The sequence below is a fragment of the Triticum dicoccoides genome, chromosome 6A (genome assembly GCF_002162155.2).
Source record: "Triticum dicoccoides isolate Atlit2015 ecotype Zavitan chromosome 6A, WEW_v2.0, whole genome shotgun sequence".
NCBI classification, from domain to species: domain Eukaryota; kingdom Viridiplantae; phylum Streptophyta; class Magnoliopsida; order Poales; family Poaceae; genus Triticum; species Triticum dicoccoides.
Genome location: NC_041390.1, coordinates 61,568,505 through 61,588,655, shown reverse-complemented (window position 1 = coordinate 61,588,655; position 20,151 = coordinate 61,568,505). Strand labels below are relative to the sequence as shown.

Genomic DNA, 20,151 nt, shown 5'->3' with positions numbered 1-20,151 from the left:
ATTATGTCACAATATTTATGCCTATTCTCTCCTATTTTACAAGGTTTACATGAAGAGGGAGAATGCCGGCAGCTGGGATTTTGGGCTGGAAAAGGAGCAAATATTAGAGACCTATTCTGCATAGCTCCAAAAGTCCTGAAACTTTACTGGAGCACGTTTCAGAATATATAAAAAATATTGGGCGAAAGAAGTACCTGAGGGGGCCCACACCCTGGCCATCAGGATGGGGGCCGCGCCCTACCCCCCTGGGCGCGTCCCCTGCCTCGTGGGCTCCCTGGTGGCCCTCCGTTTCCCATCTTCTGCTATATGAGGTCTTTCGTCCGAGAAAAAATAATAAGCAAGTTCACGGGCACGAGGCGGAACCTTGGCGGAACCAATCTAGGGTTCCAGCAGAGCTGTTCTGTCATGGAAACTTCCCTCCGAGAGGGGGAAAGCATCACCATCGTCATCACCAATGATCCTCTCATCGGGAGGGGATCAATCTCCATCAACATCTTCACCAGCACCATCTCATCTCAAACCCTAGTTCATCTCTTGTATCCAATCTTTGTCCCAAAGCCTCAGATTGGTACCTGTGGGTTGCTAGTAGTGTTTATTACTCCTTGTAGTTGATGCTAGTTGGTTTACTTGGTGGAAGATCATATGTTCAGATCCATTATGCATATTAACACCCCTCTGATTATGAACATGGATATGCTTTGTGAGTAGTTACGTTTGTTCCTGAGGACATGGGAGAAGTCTTGCTATAAGTAGTCATGTGAATTTGGTATTTGTTTGATATTTTGGTAAGATGTATGTTGTTATCCCTCTAGTGGTGTCATGTGAACGTCGACTACATGACACTTCACCATTGTTTGGGCCTAGAGGGAGGCATTGGGAAGTAATAAGTAGATTATGGGTTGCTAGAGTGACAGAAGCTTAAACCCTAGTTTATGCGTTGCTTCGTAAGGGGCTGATTTGGATCCATATGTTTCATGCTATGGTTAGGTTTACCTTAATACTTCTGTTGTAGTTGCGAATGCTTGCAATTGGGGTTAATCATAAGTGGGATGCTTGTCCAATAAGGATAGTACCCAAGCACCGGTCCACCCACATATCAAATTATCAAAGTACCGAATGCGAATCATATGAACGTGATGAAAACTAGCTTGACAATAATTCCCATGTGTCCTCGGGAGCGCTTTGCTTCATATAAGAGTTTGTCCAGGCTTGTCCTTTGCTACAAAAAGGATTGGGCCATCTTGCTGCACCTTATTTACTTTTATTACTTGCTACTCATTACAAATTACCTTATCACAAAACTATCTGTTACCGATAATTTGAGTGCTTGCAGAGAATACCTTACTGAAAACTGCTTATCATTTCATTCTGCTCCTTGTTGGGTTCAACACTCTTACTGATCGAAAAGGCTACGATAGATCCCCTACACTTGTGGGTCATCATTAAGCATGCTTGGTTTGGTTAACTGTCTGATCTTCTATTAGGAGTATGTTATATTGTGCAATGTGGTGCTCAGTTAATGTTTGGTTCATTTGTTGTGGTGTTTAGTTAACTGATTGGTTCAATTCTGCAATGTGATGTTCAATTGTTGTGGCTGCATTCTGTTATTGTATACCATGTTAGGAATAACTCGAATTTGGGTGCACTTAATACATGAGAAACATATACAAGTGCTATATTTCCTAGTTCTTAATCATGTTTGGTTTGGATAAATGGGTTTTCCATGTGGCTTGAATTAATCTGATGAATCTGCAATGTGCTTATTTTTCATCAACATATTTTACTGATAGCATGCGAAACCTTACTTAACCTGATGACTAACTACCTTATATGTGTTGCAGGGGAACAATGGGAAGCACTGAGGTTTACAAGATGTTACTAAATATTATACCTTGCCTTTTTTTTATTCCTTTGCCTCGTTTCCAATATAGAGAAGATATTTATGCACATCCTTGTTTTCAGTGTTCACTGATGATTACCTCTCAAACCACCTATGTGGTCAGGAGGCGAGGAAAGTTTTCATACAACACCCACGGTTCAATATTGAAGTGTTCCTGAAGAGGTCGAAGGATGGACGGTCAATCATCCACAGGCACTGGCCTAAAGTTGCAAAGACCTTCAACATGAATGAAGGCTCAATATTCGCCTTTCGCTTCAGCAGTTTTCCAGATGAGATGCATCTCTCTATGTACCGTCTATGATGCTAATTTCGAAAGGTTCTAGGTGTTGCATGTGAAACTTGCTGTTGGTGCAGTTGTGTAATGGGGTAGCTGAGTGCTGAAGCTATATCATGTTGTACTCCGATGTATTTCAATTATAAAATCCTGCTTCCTTAATACGTAAATGGAATATATTATGTGCTTAATATTAATGTCAATTATATTAGTAAACAGATTATTAATAATAGGGCAATTAGCCCGCTAATTGGTCAATTAGCTTGCTAATTGTGTTTTCCTATTACAAACGGTTAATGAGAAAACACCGTGGGCGATGACCTCAGGCAACGCACACAGTTTCTAGAAATAAACCGTGTTGGATCAATGAACAATCACACACAACATTCTCTTCAAAACTGTTTGCGTTACGCCACCTTGCGCAAACGTTTTCCTTGTAGTGACTGTGTGGGATGTATATACAAACGGAAACGTTTATTGGTGACTGACTATGTGGGATGTACTTACGACCGGAAATGATTTTGCATGTATAATTGTATTTTTTAAGCACTATTGTATGTATTTCTGTATTTGAGTGCTCACCGGTCGCACACGACCTCATTTGGCCGAGCGTGTGTGCCAGGAGGGCATATCCCCAACGGTTTCTGGGTCATGTGGGAAGGACCCCCTATCACCCACACTCACTTGGCGACGGTTCCGAATGCCATCGCGGAAAGGGGTTAAAACCCGTTTGTTTAGGACCGACGCATACCAATGGTTTATCATCTACCATACATCCTCCCAGAACCTAACACTACACCCATCTCCCAGCTTCCATTTACAAAATTGGTAAAAGAGATCGTTGACTTTCAAAACGATGGTCCAAAATTGTGAGTCACTGCTACCTCTTGAGCACTGCGTTGGTTCTCCCTTGAAGAGGGAAGGGTGGTGCAGTAAAGCAGCGTAAGTATTTCCCTCAGTTTTTGAGAACCAAGGTATCAATCCAGTAGGAGACCAAGCGCGAGGCACCTCGTACCTACACACACAAATAAGAACCTCGCAACCAACGCGATAAAGGGGTTGTCAATCCCTTCACGGCCACTTGCAAGAGTGAGATCTGATAGAGATGATAATAATAAGATAAGTATTTTTGGTATTTTTATGATATAGATTGAAAGTAAAGATTGCAAAATAAAATAGATTGGAAACTTGTATGATGGAAAATAGACCAGGGGGCCATAGGTTTCACTAGTGGCTTCTCTCAAGATAGCATAAGTATTACGGTGGGTGAACAAATTACTGCCGAGAAATTGATAGAAAAGTGGATAATTATGAGAATATCTAGGCATGATCATGTATATAGGCATCACGTCTATGACAAGTAGACCGACTCCTGCCCGCATCTACTACTATTTCTCCACACATCGACCGCTATCCAGCATGCATCTAGAGTATTAAGTTCATAAGAACAGAGTAACGCCTTAAGCAAGATGACATGATGTAGAGGGATAAACTCGTGCAATATGATATAAGCCCCATCTTTTTATCCTCGATGGCAACAATACAATACGTGTCGTTTCCCTTTCTGTCACTGGGATCGAGCACCGCAAGATTGAACCCAAAGCTAAGCACTTCTCCCATTGCAAGAAAAATCAATCTAGTAGGCCAAACCAAACTGGTAATTCGAAGAGACTTGTAAAGATAAACCAATCATACATAAAAGAATTCAGAGAAGATTCAAATATTGTTCATAGATAATCTGGATCATAAACCCACAATTCATTGGATCTCGACAAACACACCGCAAAAAGAAGAGTTACATCGAATAGATCTCCAAGAGAATCGAGGAGAACTTTGTATTGATATCCAAAGAGAGAGAAGAAGCCATCTAGCTACTAGCTATGGACCTGAAGGTCTAAGGTAAACTACTCACACATCATCGGAGGGGCCATGGAGTTGATCTAGAGGCCCTCCTTGATCAATGCCCCCTCCGGCGGAGCTCCAGAAAAGGCCCCAAGATGGGATCTCTTGGGTACAGAAGGTTGCGGCGGTGGAAATAGGGTTTCATGGTGCTCCTGGATGTTTGCGGGGTATGTGAATATATATAGGAGAAAGAAGTAGGTCAGTGGATCTATGAGGGGCCCACGAGGGGGGAGGGCGCGCCCCCTGCCTCATGGCCGCCTCGTTGATTGCTTGACGTCCACTCCAAGTCCTCTAGATCACGTTTGTTCCAATAATCACGTTCCTGAAGGTTTCATTCCTTTTGGACTCCATTTGATATTTCTTTTCTACGAAACACTGAAATAGGCAAAAAACAGCAATTTGGGCTGGGCCTCCGGTTAATAGATTATTCCCAAAGATAATATAAAAGTGTAAAATAAAGCCCATTAACATCCAAAACAGATAATATAATAGCATGGAACAATAAAAAATTATAGATACGTTAGAGACGTATCAGCATCCCCAAGCTTAATTCCTGCTCGTTCTTGAGTAGGTAAATGGTAAAAACGGAATTTTTGATGTGGAATGTTTTCTAGAATATTCTTCAATGCATTTTTCTCTATTGTGGTATGAATGTTCAGATCCGGAAGATTCAAGATAAAAGTTTATTGTTGACATAAAAATAGTAATACTCCAAGTATGCTAATCAAGCAATTATGTCTTATCAAAATACCATGGCCAAAGAAAACGTATCCCTACAAAGTCATATAGTTTGTCCATGCTTCATTTTCGTCACACAAAATGCTCTCATTATGCACAACCCCGATGACAAGCCAAGCAATTGTTTCATACTTAGCCTTTTCAAACTCTTTCAACTTTTACGCAATATATGAGCGCGAGCCATGGACATAGCACTATGGGTGGAATAGAATATGATGATTGAGGTTGTGTGAGAAGACAAAAAGGGAGAAAGTCTCACATTAATGCGGATAATCAATGGGCTATGGAGATGCCCACCGATTGATGTCAATGCAAGGAGTAGGGATTGCCATGCAACGGATGCACTGGAGCTATAAATATATGAAAGCTCATCAATGAAAATAAGTGGGTGTGCATCCAACTTGCTTGCTCACGAAGACCTAGGGCATTTGAGGAAGCCCATCATTGGAATATACAAGCCAAGTTCTATAATGAAAAATTCCCACTAGTATATGAAAGTGACAAAATAAGAGACTCTCTATCATGAAGATCATGGTGCTACTTTGAAGCACAAGTGTGGAAAAAGGATAGTAACATTGTCCCTTCTCTCTTTTTCTCTCACTTATTTATTATTATTTTTCTTTTTTTTTATTTGGGCCTTCTTTCTTTTTTATTTGGGTTGATTCTTTTAATTGGTCTTGTATTGAAATGCTCTTTCGGTAGTATGCTTGCCAGATTGTTTTCAAGGTGTGTATTTATATAGATTATATGCTATGTTAAATTAGCTATTATCAATTATTATAGAGGCATACAATTTTGGTGGTGAACAAGAGTACCCCTACAACCCCTCTTTTCATGAAGCTTTATAAATCTATGCTTAGTATGCCATGAAAAGGAGCTTGGTAATGTGCATGATTCTGAAGGAACAAAATGCTTAATACTTGCTTTATGTAATTATCGCTATAAATGATATTTTCAATCATGCTAAAATATAAAACTTGTGACAAATATTTGTTTTAGTACCCTCGCAAAATATAGATTTGTTTCAGGGGCATGCCATGCTAAGAACAACAAGACTTTTACTGTTGAATCCTATCTTTGATTGGTTAAGCATATGTTTGATGGCTTGATCATATTGTACGAATATTGTGGATGAGTACAAGTTAGTTGATATTTATTATTGTCATGCACTATGGCTTCATCTTGAGAAGTCACGCTGTTGGTGGATATCTTGAGAGATTTTGGTTCATGAATAAATAACCCCCATCGGTCTGATCGAGCAATAAGTGCGACCGAACCGACTATTAACTAGTGCAACCATTCTTCATGGGAGATCCTGATTAAGTCTTAGGTCATGCTTTTTATTTGTGTTACCCACATAGCAAGTGCAATGATGTACCGATCAAAGGGATGGACATATTTGGCTTCTGAAGATACTTGATCATTCGAGTTGAATGCTAATAGAGTCCCTCTCGAACCTCTCTAATTATCGCGCTTGTAATATATGTTGGTTTGATATTTGTTATAAAATTTCGGTGTGCCACAAGATACGATTCTGGGCTTGCACACCTGAAACCAATTAAATGAATTGGTGCCTTACAAGGAGGCATCAGGTGAAGTGGAAGATGTAGTGGAATGACGGTAGGGGGGAGGAAAACATAGGTAGAAGCAAATAAGAGGAGGGGCTCTACTTGTCGGCCAGAGAGGAGTTGTAGCTCTGGTCGTCCTGGATAAACCATCAATCCCTAGACACGTATGACTTGAGCGAAGAGGACGAGAAGGGCACATGAAATTCCATGTATACCCCTTCTTGAGAGCCCAAACCACAGGTGCTCTCTTGCTGACATACAACATGAGAAAAATAAACCAAAATGTCTCTCTGACTTCAAAGGGCAGGAAAAAACAATTATCTAGTTGTGAGAGAAGAAAAAAGAGCCAACATCTAAATCCACCAGTTGAATCTCCTAACGGTGATGCATCCTTTACGGGAGGAAAATTCTGATTCTATTAAAACGGCCCATTATACGAAGTTCAAACAAGAGTCTCTAAGATGCACTTCATCCATTTCAGAATGTTTCATGGGGAAGTTTGCATCTCCCACAAAGATTCCATTGATAGGAATTCCTAGGATAGGAATTGCAAAGGAAAAAAATCCTTTGAAGCCTTTTGGTTTGTAGGAATGGATTCCTATTTCTATATAGGATAGGAATCAATTCTTTACATTTTGGAAAAAAAATATTAGCCTAGACTCAATGGAAAAATTCCTATCCTATGAACCAAATGATATCTCTTTCTATATAGGAATTGAGATGTATGTCATCTCGCTCCCTATGATTTTTCTATTTCTATAAAATTCCTATCCTATGAGCCAAAGGAGGCCTGGACCTATTTGCATCATATAGGATCGCGACACACATGAGTCACGCGACTGGATCGGGGCATGCGCGAGCGAGATGTTTTCTTAGCGCGAAAAAAATACTCCCAAAATCACCCCGCCCTACGGAGAAATCGAGAAATCGAAACACCATAACGCCCGCTCCTAGCCACAACACCTTATGACTTCTGGTGATTTGTAGGAAGCGCGAAAAGTTTAAGAACATACTATAGTGTCGAGATTTGGACATCTTTGAAAAATTCCAAAACCATTTGTCCAAATTGGGAACAATTTTGAAATGCCAATTTTTTTAAATGTGAACAAACTTTGCAATTCCGAATTTCTTTAAGTATTTCAAACATTTTTGAAACATGAACAAATTTTGAAACTGTAAATAGTTTTTCAAAATCCCCAAAGAGTTTTAAATGTGCAATTACTTTCTAAAACTTATTTAAAAAATCAGAAATTATAAACAATTTTTCAAAACACGATTTTTTAAAATAAGAACAAAATTTTAAACTTTCAACCATTTTTGAAAAATTGTGAACAAAAATCAAAATTTCAGATAATATTTTCAAAATTTCAACATTTTTTTAAATGAACAAATTTTGAAGAAGCATGAAAAACATATTTAAATTCTGAACTGTTTGATTTTTTGAATTTATGAAAAAAGAAAGAGAAAAATGTGAAGAAGAAAGAAACAGTAAAAACAAAAAGAAAAGACAAAGACACAAAGTGAAGAAAAACAAAAGTGAGTGGTATTCCCAAGATTTGTTTTTGCAAACATGAGCAAATTTTAAAAACGTGAATGGTTTTTCAAAATCAACAAACACTTTTCAAAAATTCCGAACAATTTTCTAATAAGACAAATAATATTTTAAATGCAAAAATTTTTAAACACGATTTTTCGAGAATGTGTACAGAATTTTGAAATGCCTAACCATTTTTGAATTTTGGAACATTTCATGGTAATTTTAAACAAACTTCAAAATCCTGAGTATTTTTTTCAAAATTTGAACAAGTTTTGGAAAACGAATATATGATAAAAATGAATAAAAATAAAATTCCAAATCATTTTTGAAAATCTGACCCTTTTGAAATTTTGTGAATTTATGTAAAAAAGAAATGGAAAAAACGAGAAGAAAAGAACTGAAAAGAGAAACAGAAAAAATGAGAACAAAAGAAGAAGAAACGAAGCGAAGAAAAACAAAACTGGATAGCGTTGGACATATGACGTGGGCCGGCCCACTCGGTCGACCAGTGTGGATTTCACCAGCATTTTGATGCAGTTAGCGTCATATAGGGATGAATAAAGGCCTTCAATGGTCACTTGTGGTGGCCTGGGAATGTGCCAAGTGGTGCATCCATTCGTCACCACATGTTTTGTGTTGGGTACTCTCTCTGGATCAAGTTTTTTCTATACGTGGTTTCGAATTTTAGATGCTTTTGGGAGTTTTTTGTTTTCACCTAGTTTTCTTAGGTTTTTGATTTTTTTTTCCGTGTGAAGCACATCTATGCTCCTAAAAAAAGTGCTTTCACGAGAGGCATAGATTTGCTTCTAGTGGAAGCACGGTTTTGCTTCCGAATAAAATAAAAAACACAACACGTGCTTTCGAAAAAGATGAAAAACTGCAACCGTGCTTCTGGGCTTTGGTTTCTTTCTTCCGTTTTTTCATATTTGTTTTTTTGCATGAACTAGTTTTTCAGTTTCGTTTTTTATTGCTGGTTATTTTTGTGAAAAAAATGTTTATCAAAACCTGTTAATATGGGATCTAATTTCGGAGATGTCAACACGAGAAATCTAATAATGAAAACGGTTTGGTGTTAGATGCACGGTTCAAGAATAAAACATTTTAAAAAAACTCTCAGGTTACAACAAGTGACGCACATACAATGATGTGCCGCCATATGTCAAAAGCAAAGAAGGTTTGGGAGTGACCTTTCCAAGAGCGCGCAGAAATTTGCAGTAGAACATGATTGGTCTGTATGAGATAGGTATGATAACTTGATAACCAACTAAGTATTAGCCAATATTTGACGCAATGTCAAACATTGGCATACCAATTTTTGACACCAAAATCAATTATGCTCTAGATTTTTAGAGCAATTGTGGGGCTGCCTTTCCCCGTTGGTTGGGCTCGTGCACCATGGCCTCGTCGCCGCAGCGAGGGCCGAGGGCCATCGCATATCAGAATCTCGTCGAACCAGCTGAGCAGCCCGCAGAACCACCTATACCAGGTCAAACGGGTCGGCCCGGCCCAATGTAATCGTGCCTGGACCGGCACGGCCCGCTAGGGCATGATTATTATACGGGTCATGTCGTGCCAGCCCACATGCTGCGCCTCCAGGCCCAGACACGGCCCAGTTAGTAAACGGGCCGGCATGTTGGCCCGTTTAGCACGCTGGGCTGCATATTTTCAGTCTGTTGGGCTGATTTTTAGGCCTATTGAACTATATTTTAGATATACATATCTAAAAAAATCTGAAAATTATATAAAAAGAATAAACGGTCCGTGCCGTGCCGGCCCACGTGTCCAGGCTCCAGGCCCAGGCACGCCCAAGGCGTGTCGCATGCCGGGCACGGCCCGTTTAGCCGTGCCGTGCCGGCGTGCCCGTGGGCTAGCCTGTTTGGCCACCTATAGAACAACCCCCACCGAACAAAAAAATCACAACAACACAGGCAGGCAGCCACCCATGCTGCGCAGGGCGGTCGCCGCGGAGGCGCGGCGGCGCATCTCCGTTGCCCCGGCGAGACTCGCGCACGAGCTCGCGCAGCCTCAGGCCCAGTCGGCAGGCTCCGATAGGCGCGGCTTTGAGCCATCGTGGATCCCGCTGTACAAGAGGATCTCGAAGGTGTCCGACGGCAGACCGCCGGGGATAGTGGCGGCGGAGATGGACGAATGGCTCCGGCAGAGGTCCCGGCTCTCGCAGCAACAGATCCTTGCGTACGTCCGCAAACTAACCAGGTTTAAGAAGAACGAGGGCGCGCTCGAGGTGCCATCCCCCTCCCCCAAATCTCTTCCTTTTCTTGTTCGATGCTGCATTAGCGATTTACCGGTCACCGTATTCTCGATACGCTCGTGCGCGAAGCATGCTTTTTCCTCCCCAAAATGATTCTTGTGCTACTACCATTTGCAATCAGTTACGAGTAGTACTCAATATTATTGATAATCATGAAGGACGATGCTAAAGAGAAAAAAATTGAGAAAAAAGATGCATTTGCCATGAGCTAGTTCAGTTGGAACAATGAATTTTGTGCTCTAGTTAACAGGCTTTATTGCTTCTAACAGACTGCTGGAAAGATTTTGATGGATATTTGTCTCAAACAAACATGTAATTTTCATGTTCGGTACAAATAACCGCAGATCAAACGTATACAGTCTGAGGAGGTTTGACCAATAATGTCTACCACAAAAACTAATTATGGCTAAGAATGGTCCTAAACAGAGTTAATTTCCAATTTCGTGGAATTCATCTGTCATTGGTTGCTTGCCCATAACACACTCTACTGCTTAGCGGAGATCTCGATTCTCACACATGAATAGGTAAAAAAACCTGGAGAAGAAATGTTCTAGAGGGAAGAAAAGTAAGACTTAACATTAGAAAATGAAGGTTTATTATGTTCAAACAGCAGAAGGTTCAGATGGTGATGACATTTGTCTGTCCTAATGTTCTTTTTATGTTCACTATAATATTGTGGTACCAAGCGTGCATGTGCTTTTCTGGTGCAATCTCTTTCTGAGCAAAGTATCTTCTTATTTTCACTGTATAATTTTCGCCCATGTTGTTATGTACCCAGTTGCTGGACTGGATGGAAGCTCGTGGAGCAAACTTGAGTCCTGGCCATCAGGCAGTGCGGCTTGACCTCGTTTCAAAAGTACATGGGATACAGGCAGCTGAAGAATATTTCTGGAGCCTTCCAGATATATCTAAGTCACTAAAAACTTATTCCTGTTTGCTTAACTGCTATGGTCAACACGGGTTGGCATACAAAGGTCTGGAGCTCTATGAGAAGATGAAAGCCAAAAATATTGTTCCAGATAATCTGGTGTACAACCACTTGATGAAATTGTACCAAAAGGCAGGCCAGCCAGAGAAAGTCCGCTCCACATTTGAAGAAATGCGAGAAAGTGGTATAAGTGCTGATAAATTTACATACTTCACCTTGATAGAAAGCTATATCACAATGAATGACCTGGACACTGCGGAGAAGGTCCTGGAAGAACTGCAGAAGGTGGCTCCAGTTCACTGGTCCTTGTACACTCTAATGGCAAACAATTACATTAAACTAGAGCTGTTTGGCAAGGCAGAAGTTGCCCTAAAGAAAGCTGAGGAAGTTATGGACAAGGCTGAGTTGCACCCCTGGAATGTCATCCTCTCCTTACATGCCCTTTGTGGCAATTCAACCGAGGTGAAGAGGATCTGGGAGTCATTGAAGTCCACATTCAAGAAGTGCTTGAACAGAAGCTATCTTGTGATGCTTCAAGGTCTGAGTATGATTGATGACTTTGAGTCTTTGCAGCAAATCTTCCAGGAGTGGCAATCGAATCATGAAGATTATGACATGAGGATAACAAATATTATGATCAAAGCTTACCTCGATAAGGGTATGATAGACGAAGCTGAGGCTATCCGTCAGAGCACAATGGCTCAGGGCTGTTGCAACGAGGGGACCGTTTGCATATTTGCAGAGTTCTATTTGGATAAATCTGATGTTAACGCGGCACTGGAGATCTTGGGAGATGCAAAGAACATGGTGACGGCACACAAATGGGCGCCATCGAAAGAGCTTGTGAGCAGATTTCTGAGGCACTATGAAGAGTCAAAGGATGTTGCTGGTGTGGAGTCTTTCCTCGAGTGCCTGAATAGTCTTGAATGCCTTGATGCGGAAACTTATGATGCCGTAATGCAGACCTATGTACTTGCAGGTAGAACACGAAATTGCTGAAAAGTGTCTCAGACGGTTGACATAGAAAGAGGAAATTTTCGTTTGTAGAATTGGAGGCTACTGTAGACCTTTTTCTTTGTCATAGAGCAGTACTATAACTTGTCGAAGATGTCATTATGTCGTGAAAGCCCGGGAGGAAGCATCTGGTGTACATGATGAAATTGATGATCTTTGCCATCCCTTGCTGTCACTGGATTTCTGTATCATACTACATTGCCAGGTCTTTTGGCATTTTAGATTTAATGCTCTGCTAGCTCCCCCTGATTATGGTAACTTCTATCAATGGTGCTAACACGATGGAATAGTTATTTTCTAAATACAAGATTCTCAATTGCTTTTAATTTACTCATGCAGTCATCTGCTCGACTTGATAGCACAATATTCCAATAAGTTCTGATTACACATGAATTAAGCCTAACGGTCAATTACCTGATAGAACTTTTGTTGTGGTTATGTTGTTTCTCCAGCAAATAGAAAAGCTAGGTAAGTTCTGGCCTGAGTTCCTCGCCGGCAATGACGGTCGTACTGTTGCCACATCGCACTCACCAGTTGAGCGTGCAGCCACCGTCGATGTAGTGCGGTGGTGCGGTCCTTCCACAACCAGGCGGGTGCGGAAAGATCCGGGGAGAAGACCGACGTTGTGGCGGGCTGGCGGCCAACATGGGGTCATGGTTGTTGGGGAGCAGCCCTCCCAAGCGTGATGCTGAGGGTGGCGATCATGATCTTTGTCGTCGGTGGGTTGGTCTGTTCTGTCTGCCTCCTTAGCAGGAGGGAAGGGCTCGGGCGGGGAGATGTTGGCCGGTGGGGCGGAGGAGTATCTAACAGGCCAGTTTCCACTTTCTGGATTTTCTTTGGTCTTAAATTCTTTTGACTGATTCTTCTTTGGATTTAAGCAAATTCTTGCAACCCTTTCTCTTGCTCAAATATGGTGAAGTCAAACTAGGCATATCTTCTCCTGCCCAAGGCACCTCACATATTTTCTTTCCAAGCCCTTCACCTTTGGATTTAATGCATGCTGACACCTTTTTTCTTCTTGGATAAATCCAAAGAATATTCCTGTGGTACCTCATGATCATATATATCATGAATATGCAAAAAAAAAAAACATGAGGTTCCATAGTTCAATATTTTCCCTTGATAAATATCTGAATTTTCTGGCCTAAACCTTCCAAAAATGGAATTATATATCTTGGCTTGAAACTTTGTGAAGGCCTTCTATGAATCATAAGGACACCTACACATGAGGCCATGGTCAAAAGGGAATTCATTTGATCCCTGTTTCACCCCAATGCAAAATGTGCACTCATGGGCATGAGCCATGTCAGTGTAGTGAAGCATCTCCTTTTCTCTCCCTCTCCCCTTTGTTGGGCCTAGGACACCTAGAGACACGCTCATGCCAAAACTGAACTCCGGGACTGACACAAAGCGAGCCATGCGATATGCCAATGTCGACATCGACATGCTACCTCGTGGTCACCTTGTGTGACCACTACTAGGAAAAGGCTTATTAGTGACGCACCTGTTTTGGCCATTAATGGCGCACTACAGGTGCGCCACTATCATCACGCCATTAGTAACATATACTAATGGCGCACCACCACTATCATCACGCCATTAGTAACATATACTAATGGCGCACCTCCTGGGGCGCACCAGGCAGTGCGCCATTAGTATGCCTCCCAGGGGGCCATATTTACCTTGTGCTCTGGGTTAGTAATGGCGTACTGACAGATAATGCGCCATTAGTATTTTTTTATAGCAGTGCACCACTAATGTGCTGTTTGGTGCACCACTAGTATGAATATTAGGAATTTTTTTATTTTCTGATATTTGCACAGGTTACAAAATGTATTACTGCACAGAATATAGATAGCACAACATATAAACAGCAGATTCATCAAATACAATAGAAGATTAGTCTCCGAATACAATTCATCATATTAGTCTCTGAATTCAAAAGACCGAACAAACTTAGAACATTACAAGTCTCGAGACCGCGAGTAGCGAGTTTGTCGAAAGTAATACTGCATTCGGAGATAATTGAGAGATGTGTCCTCTCTTATCTCCGTGCTACTGCTACTGCTATGCCTAAACATGACCTAAATACCCTATTTAAGGTAAAATAGCATAAAACAAAATAGACCCTGACTCTCCATTACGGAGAATGGAGATCATCCTGTCTCCAATTCTTGCGCTTCGCTTCCTTTTGCTTCCAAGAACCTCCTTATCACTGTCCATATATTTTTTTCATCCTTTGATTTGCATGTCTCCACTTCTTTTAGAAATCTGGTATAAACAGTTGAGATACGTAGGATGACCTGGCTATATGTTCAAAACATTAAGGTTACCTTTCTGATACATCAAATGAGGCACACAATTCTCTGGGATTATCTGTTGAAAAATATAGTAATAACTTCATAGTTAGCAATGATGTACTAGTTTTAGAAGTATGCAAAAGATGCACGGATGTTGTAATAGTAAAAAATCTTACCAGGGTATCTCCATGGTAGTTACCGTAGTTTGACACATGCACTAGTGGCACGTATTGACCATAAAGTTGAGGAGTTTGATTGTAGATATTGTAATTCTCAATGTCAGTACAAAATCCGACCAGATGATTTTTCTCCTTGTAAGTTAATTCGGAGCCATCAATGTAGTGGGTTTTGTCTATCATCTCCCGCACATTCTTTGAAGAATGAAAATAAGTTGTCAACTATTTAAAATGAACAATATAAATTAGTTAATAATTAACTATGTTTGAGAACCCCACATAGCGGTATAACTGGAGGCGTATCAATAAGGACCCAAATGTCCATATTGTCTTGGTCGATGTCAGGATCACCAAGATCCATGGTGGCAAGCATACCCTCATTAAAACCATACATCTTGCAAAATGCTTCCCAATTTTTGCAACCAAAAAGGGTTACGCTCCCAGAATTATATAGATTTACTTCAAAATCCACATCATGATGAGTCCTTAGGTGAATTTTCTTTGTTTCAAAATTTTCATGGTCTTCAAAATCCATCCTTGTTGGGGAACGTAGTAATTTCAAAAAAAAATCCTACGCACACGCAAGATCATGGTGATGCATAGCAACGAGAGGGGAGAGTGTTGTCTACGTACCCTCATAGACCGTTCGCGGAAGAGTTATATCAACGCGGTTGATGTAGTCGTATGTCTTCACGTCCGACCGATCCAAGTACCGAAAGCACGACACCTCCGAGTTCTGCACACGTTTGGCTCGGTGACGTCCTCGCCTTCTCGATCCAGCAAGAGGGGCGAAGTAGTAGATGAGTTCCGGTAGCACGACGGCGTGGTGACGGTGTTGGTGAAGAACTATCTCCGCAGGGCTTCGCCTAAGCACTACAAAAACTATGACGGAGAATAAACTAGAGGGGACGGGGTTGCCGGCACACGGCTTGGTGTTTCTTGATGTGTCTTTGGTGCTAGCCCTACCCCTCTATTTATATGTTGAGCCCCGGGGGTCGAAACTTGGAGTAAAAGCCTCCTCAAAGTCGGTTTCACCCAAAAGGCAAGAGTCCTTCTCGGACTCCAGGGCTAGACGCCAGGGTTCCCAGCGTCTACCCCCTAGACGCCAGGGTTCCTGGCGTCTAGCCTCTGGTCTCCGCAAAACTTCCTTTTGCACTTTCCAAAAGCCTCGTGGGCTTTCCCCTTTGGCCCAGATAAAGTGTTCTCGTGCCGAAAGATTTCGGGAAACATCCGGAACCCTTCCGGAGATCAGACACTACTATCCCATATATCAAACTTTATCTCCGGACCATTCCGGAGTTCCTCGTCATATCTGTGATCTCATCCAAATCTCCGAACAACATTCGGTCACCAACATACATAACTCATAGTACTATATCGTCAACGAACGTTAAGCGTGCGGACCCTACGGGTTCGAGAATTATGTAGACATGACCGAGACACCTCTCTGGTCAATAACCAATAGCGGGACCTGGATGCCATATTGGCTCCTACATATTCTATGAAGATCTTTATCGGTCAGACTGCATAAGAACATACGTTGTTCCCTTTGTCATCGGTATGTTACTTGCCCGAGATTCGATCGTCGGTATCTCAATACCTAGTTCAATCTCATTATCGGCAAGTCTCTTTACTCGTTCCGTAACACATCATCCCGCAACTACTCATTAGTTGCAATGCTTGCAAGTCTTATAGTGATGTGCATTACCGAGTGGGCCCAGAGATATCTCTCCGACAATCGGAGTGACAAATCCTAATCTCGAAATACGCCAACCCAACAAGTACCTTCGGAGACACCTGTAGAGCACCTTTATAATCACCCAGTTACGTTGTGATGTTTGGTAGCACACAAAGTGTTCCTTCGGTAAACGGGAGTTGCATAATCTCATAGTCATAGGAACATGTATAAGTCATGAAGAAAGCAATAGCAACAAACTAAACGATCAAGTGCTATGCTAACGGAATGGGTCAAGTCAATCACATCATTCTTCCTAATGATGTGATCGTTAATCAAATGACAACTCATGTCTATGGTTAGGAAACATAACCATCTTTGATCAACGAGCTAGTCAAGTAGAGGCATACTAGTGACACTCTGTTTGTCTATGTATTCACACATGTATTATGTTTCCGGTTAATACAATTCTAGCATGAATAATAAACATTTATCATGATATAAGGAAATAAATAACAACTTTATTATTTCCTCTAGGGCATATTTCCTTCAGTCTCCCACTTGCACTAGAGTCAATAATCTAGATCACATCACCATGTGATTAACATCGATAGTTCACATCATCATGTGCTTAACACCCATAGTTCACATCGCCATGTGACCAACACCCAAAGGGTTTACTAGATTCAGTAATCTAGTTCACACCGCTATGTGATTAACACCCAAAGAGTACTAGGGTGTGATCATGTTTTGCTTGTGAGAGAAGTTTAGTCAAGGGGTCTGCCACATTCAGATCCGTAAGTATTTTGCAAATTTCTATGTCAACAATGCTCTGCACTAAGCTACTCTAGCTAATTACTCCCACTTTCAATATGTATCCAGATTGAGACTTTGAGTCATCTGGATTAGTGTCAAAACTTGCATCGACGTAACCCTTTACGACGAACCTTTTGTCACCTCCATAATCGAGAAACATATCCTTATTCCACTAAGGATAATTTTGACCAATGTCCAGTGATCTACTCCTAGATCACTATTGTACTCCCTTCCCAAACTCAGGGCAGGGTATACAATAGGTCTGGTACACAGCATGGCATACTTTATAGAACCTATGGCTGAGGCATAGGGAATGACTTTCATTCTCTCTATATATTCTGTCGTGGTCGGGTTTTGAGTCTTACTCAATTTTACACCTTGTAACACAGGCAAGAACTCTTTCTTTGACTGTTCCATTTTGAGCTACTTCAAAATCTTGTCAAGGTATGTACTCATTGAAAAAACTTATCAAGCGTCTTGATCTATCTCTATAGATCTTGATGCTCAATATGTAAGCAGCTTCACCGAGGTCTTTCTTTGAAAAACTCCTTTCAAATATTCCTTTATGCTTTGCAGAATAATTCTACATTATCTCTGATCAACAATATGTCATTCACATATACTTATCAGAAATGCTATAGTGCTCCCACTCACTTTCTTGTAAATACAGGCTTCACTGCAAGTCTGTATAAAACTATATGCTTTGATCAACCTATCAAAGCGTATATTTCAACTCCGAGATGCTTGCACCAGTCCATAGATGGATCGCTGGAGCTTGCATATTTTGTTAGCACCTTTAGGATTGACAAAACTTTCTTGTTGCATCATATACAACTCTTCTTTAATAAATCCATTAAGGAATGTAGTTTTGTTTATCCATTTGCCAGATTTCATAAAATGTGGCAATTGCTAACATGATTCGGACAGACTTAAGCATATATACGAGTGAGAAACTCTCATTGTAGTCAACACCTTGAACTTGTCGAAAACCTTTTGCGACAATTCTAGCTTTGTAGATAGTAACACTACTATCACCGTCCGTCTTCCTCTTGAAGATCCATTTATTTTTTATGGCTTGCTGATCATTGAGCAAGTCAACCAAAGTCCACACTTTGTTCTCATACATGGATCTCATCTCAGATTTCATGGCCTCAAGCCATTTCGCGGAATCTGGGCTCATCATCGCTTCCTCATAGTTCGTAGGTTCGTCATGGTCAAGTAACATGACCTCCAGAACAGGATTACTGTACCACTCTGGTGCGGATCTCACTCTGGTTTACCTACGAGGTTTCGGTAGTAACTTGATCTGAAGTTACATGATCTTCATCATTAGCTTCCTCACTAATTAGTGTAGTAGTCACAGGAACAGATTTCTGTGATGAACTACTTTCCAATAAGGGAGCAGGTACAGTTACCTCATCAAGTTCTACTTTCCTCCCACTCACTTCTTTCGAAAGAAACTCCTTCTCTAGAAAGACTCCGAATTTAGCAACAAAAGTCTTGCCTTCGGATCTGTGATAGAAGGTGTACCCAACAGTCTCCTTTGGGTATCCTATGAAGACACATTTCTCTGATTTGGGTTTGAGCTTATCAGGATGAAACTTTTTTATATAAGCATCGCAGCCCCAAACTTTAAGAAACGATAGCTTAGGTTTCTTGCCAAACCATAGTCCATACGGTGTCGTCTCAACAGATTTAGATGGTGCCCTATTTAACGTGAATGCAGTTGTCTCTAATGCATAACCCCAAAATGATAGTGGTAGATCGGTAAGAGACATCATAGATCGCACCATATCTAATAAAGTACGGTTATGACTTTCGGACACACCATTACACTGTGGTGTTCTAGGTGGCGTGAGTAGTGAAACTATTTCACATTGTTTTAACTGAAGGCCAAACTCGTAACTCAAATATTTTACTTCTGCGATCATATCATAGAAACTTTTATTTTTGTTACGTTGATTCTCCACTTCACTATGAAATTCTTTGAACTTTTCAAATGTGTCAGACTTGTGTTTCATCAAGTAGATATACTCATATCTACTCAAATCATATGTGAAGATCAGAAAATAATGATACCTGCCGTGAGCCTCAATATTCATCGGACCACATACATCAGTATGTATGATTTCCAACAAATCTTTTGTTTGCTCAATTATTCCGGAGAACGGAGTCTTAGTCATCTTGCCCATGAGGCATGGTTCGCAAGCATCAATTGATTCATAATCAAGTGATTCCAAAAGTCCATCGCATGGAGTTTCTTCATGCGCTTTACACCAATATGACCTAAACGGCAGTGCCACAAACAAGTTGCACTATCATTATTAACTTTGCATCTTTTGGCTTCAATTTTATGAATATGTGTATCATATGATCGAGATCCAACAAACCATTTTCGTTGGTGTGTATGACCATAGAAGGTTTTATTCATGTAAACAGAACAACAATTGTTCTCTAACTTAATTGAATAACCGTATTGCAATAAACATGATCAAATCATATTCATGTTCAATGCAAACACCAAATAACACTTATTTAGGTTCAACACTAATCCCGAAAGTATAGGGAGTATGCGATGATTATCATATCAATCTTGGAACCACTTCCAACACACATCGTCACTTCACCTTTAACTAGTCTCTATTCATTCTGCAACTCCCGTTTCGAGTTACTACTCTTAGCAATTGAACTAGTATCAAATACCGAGGGGTTGCTACGAACACTAGTAAAATACACATCAATAATATGTATATCAAATATACTTTTGTTCACTTTGCCATCATTCTTATCCGCCAAATACTTGGGGAAGTTCCGCTTCCAGTGACCAGTCCCTTTGCAGTAGAAGCACTTAGCCTCAGGCTTAGGACCAGACTTGGGCTTCTTCACTTGAGCAGCAACTTGCTTGCCGTTCTTCTTGAAGTTCCCTTTCTTTCCCTTTGCCCTTTTCTTGAAACTAGTGGTCTTGTTAATCATCAACACTTGATGTTCTTTCTTAATTTCTACCTTCATCGATTTCATCATCATGAAAAGCTCGGGAGTCATTTTCATCATCCC

The 20,151-nt window shown here is 40.8% G+C and overlaps 1 protein-coding gene across 1 annotated transcript; it reads left to right on the top strand.

The window, feature by feature from the left end:
* Positions 1-9,850: 9,850 nt before the first annotated feature.
* LOC119314910 (pentatricopeptide repeat-containing protein At1g60770-like) lies at positions 9,851-12,358 on the top strand. The gene is made up of 2 exons (XM_037589596.1): positions 9,851-10,161; positions 10,967-12,358. Exons 1-2 carry the CDS (start codon positions 9,862-9,864, stop codon positions 12,113-12,115), a joined length of 1,449 nt encoding a protein of 482 aa, XP_037445493.1. The 5' UTR covers positions 9,851-9,861; the 3' UTR covers positions 12,116-12,358.
* Positions 12,359-20,151: the final 7,793 nt, after the last annotated feature.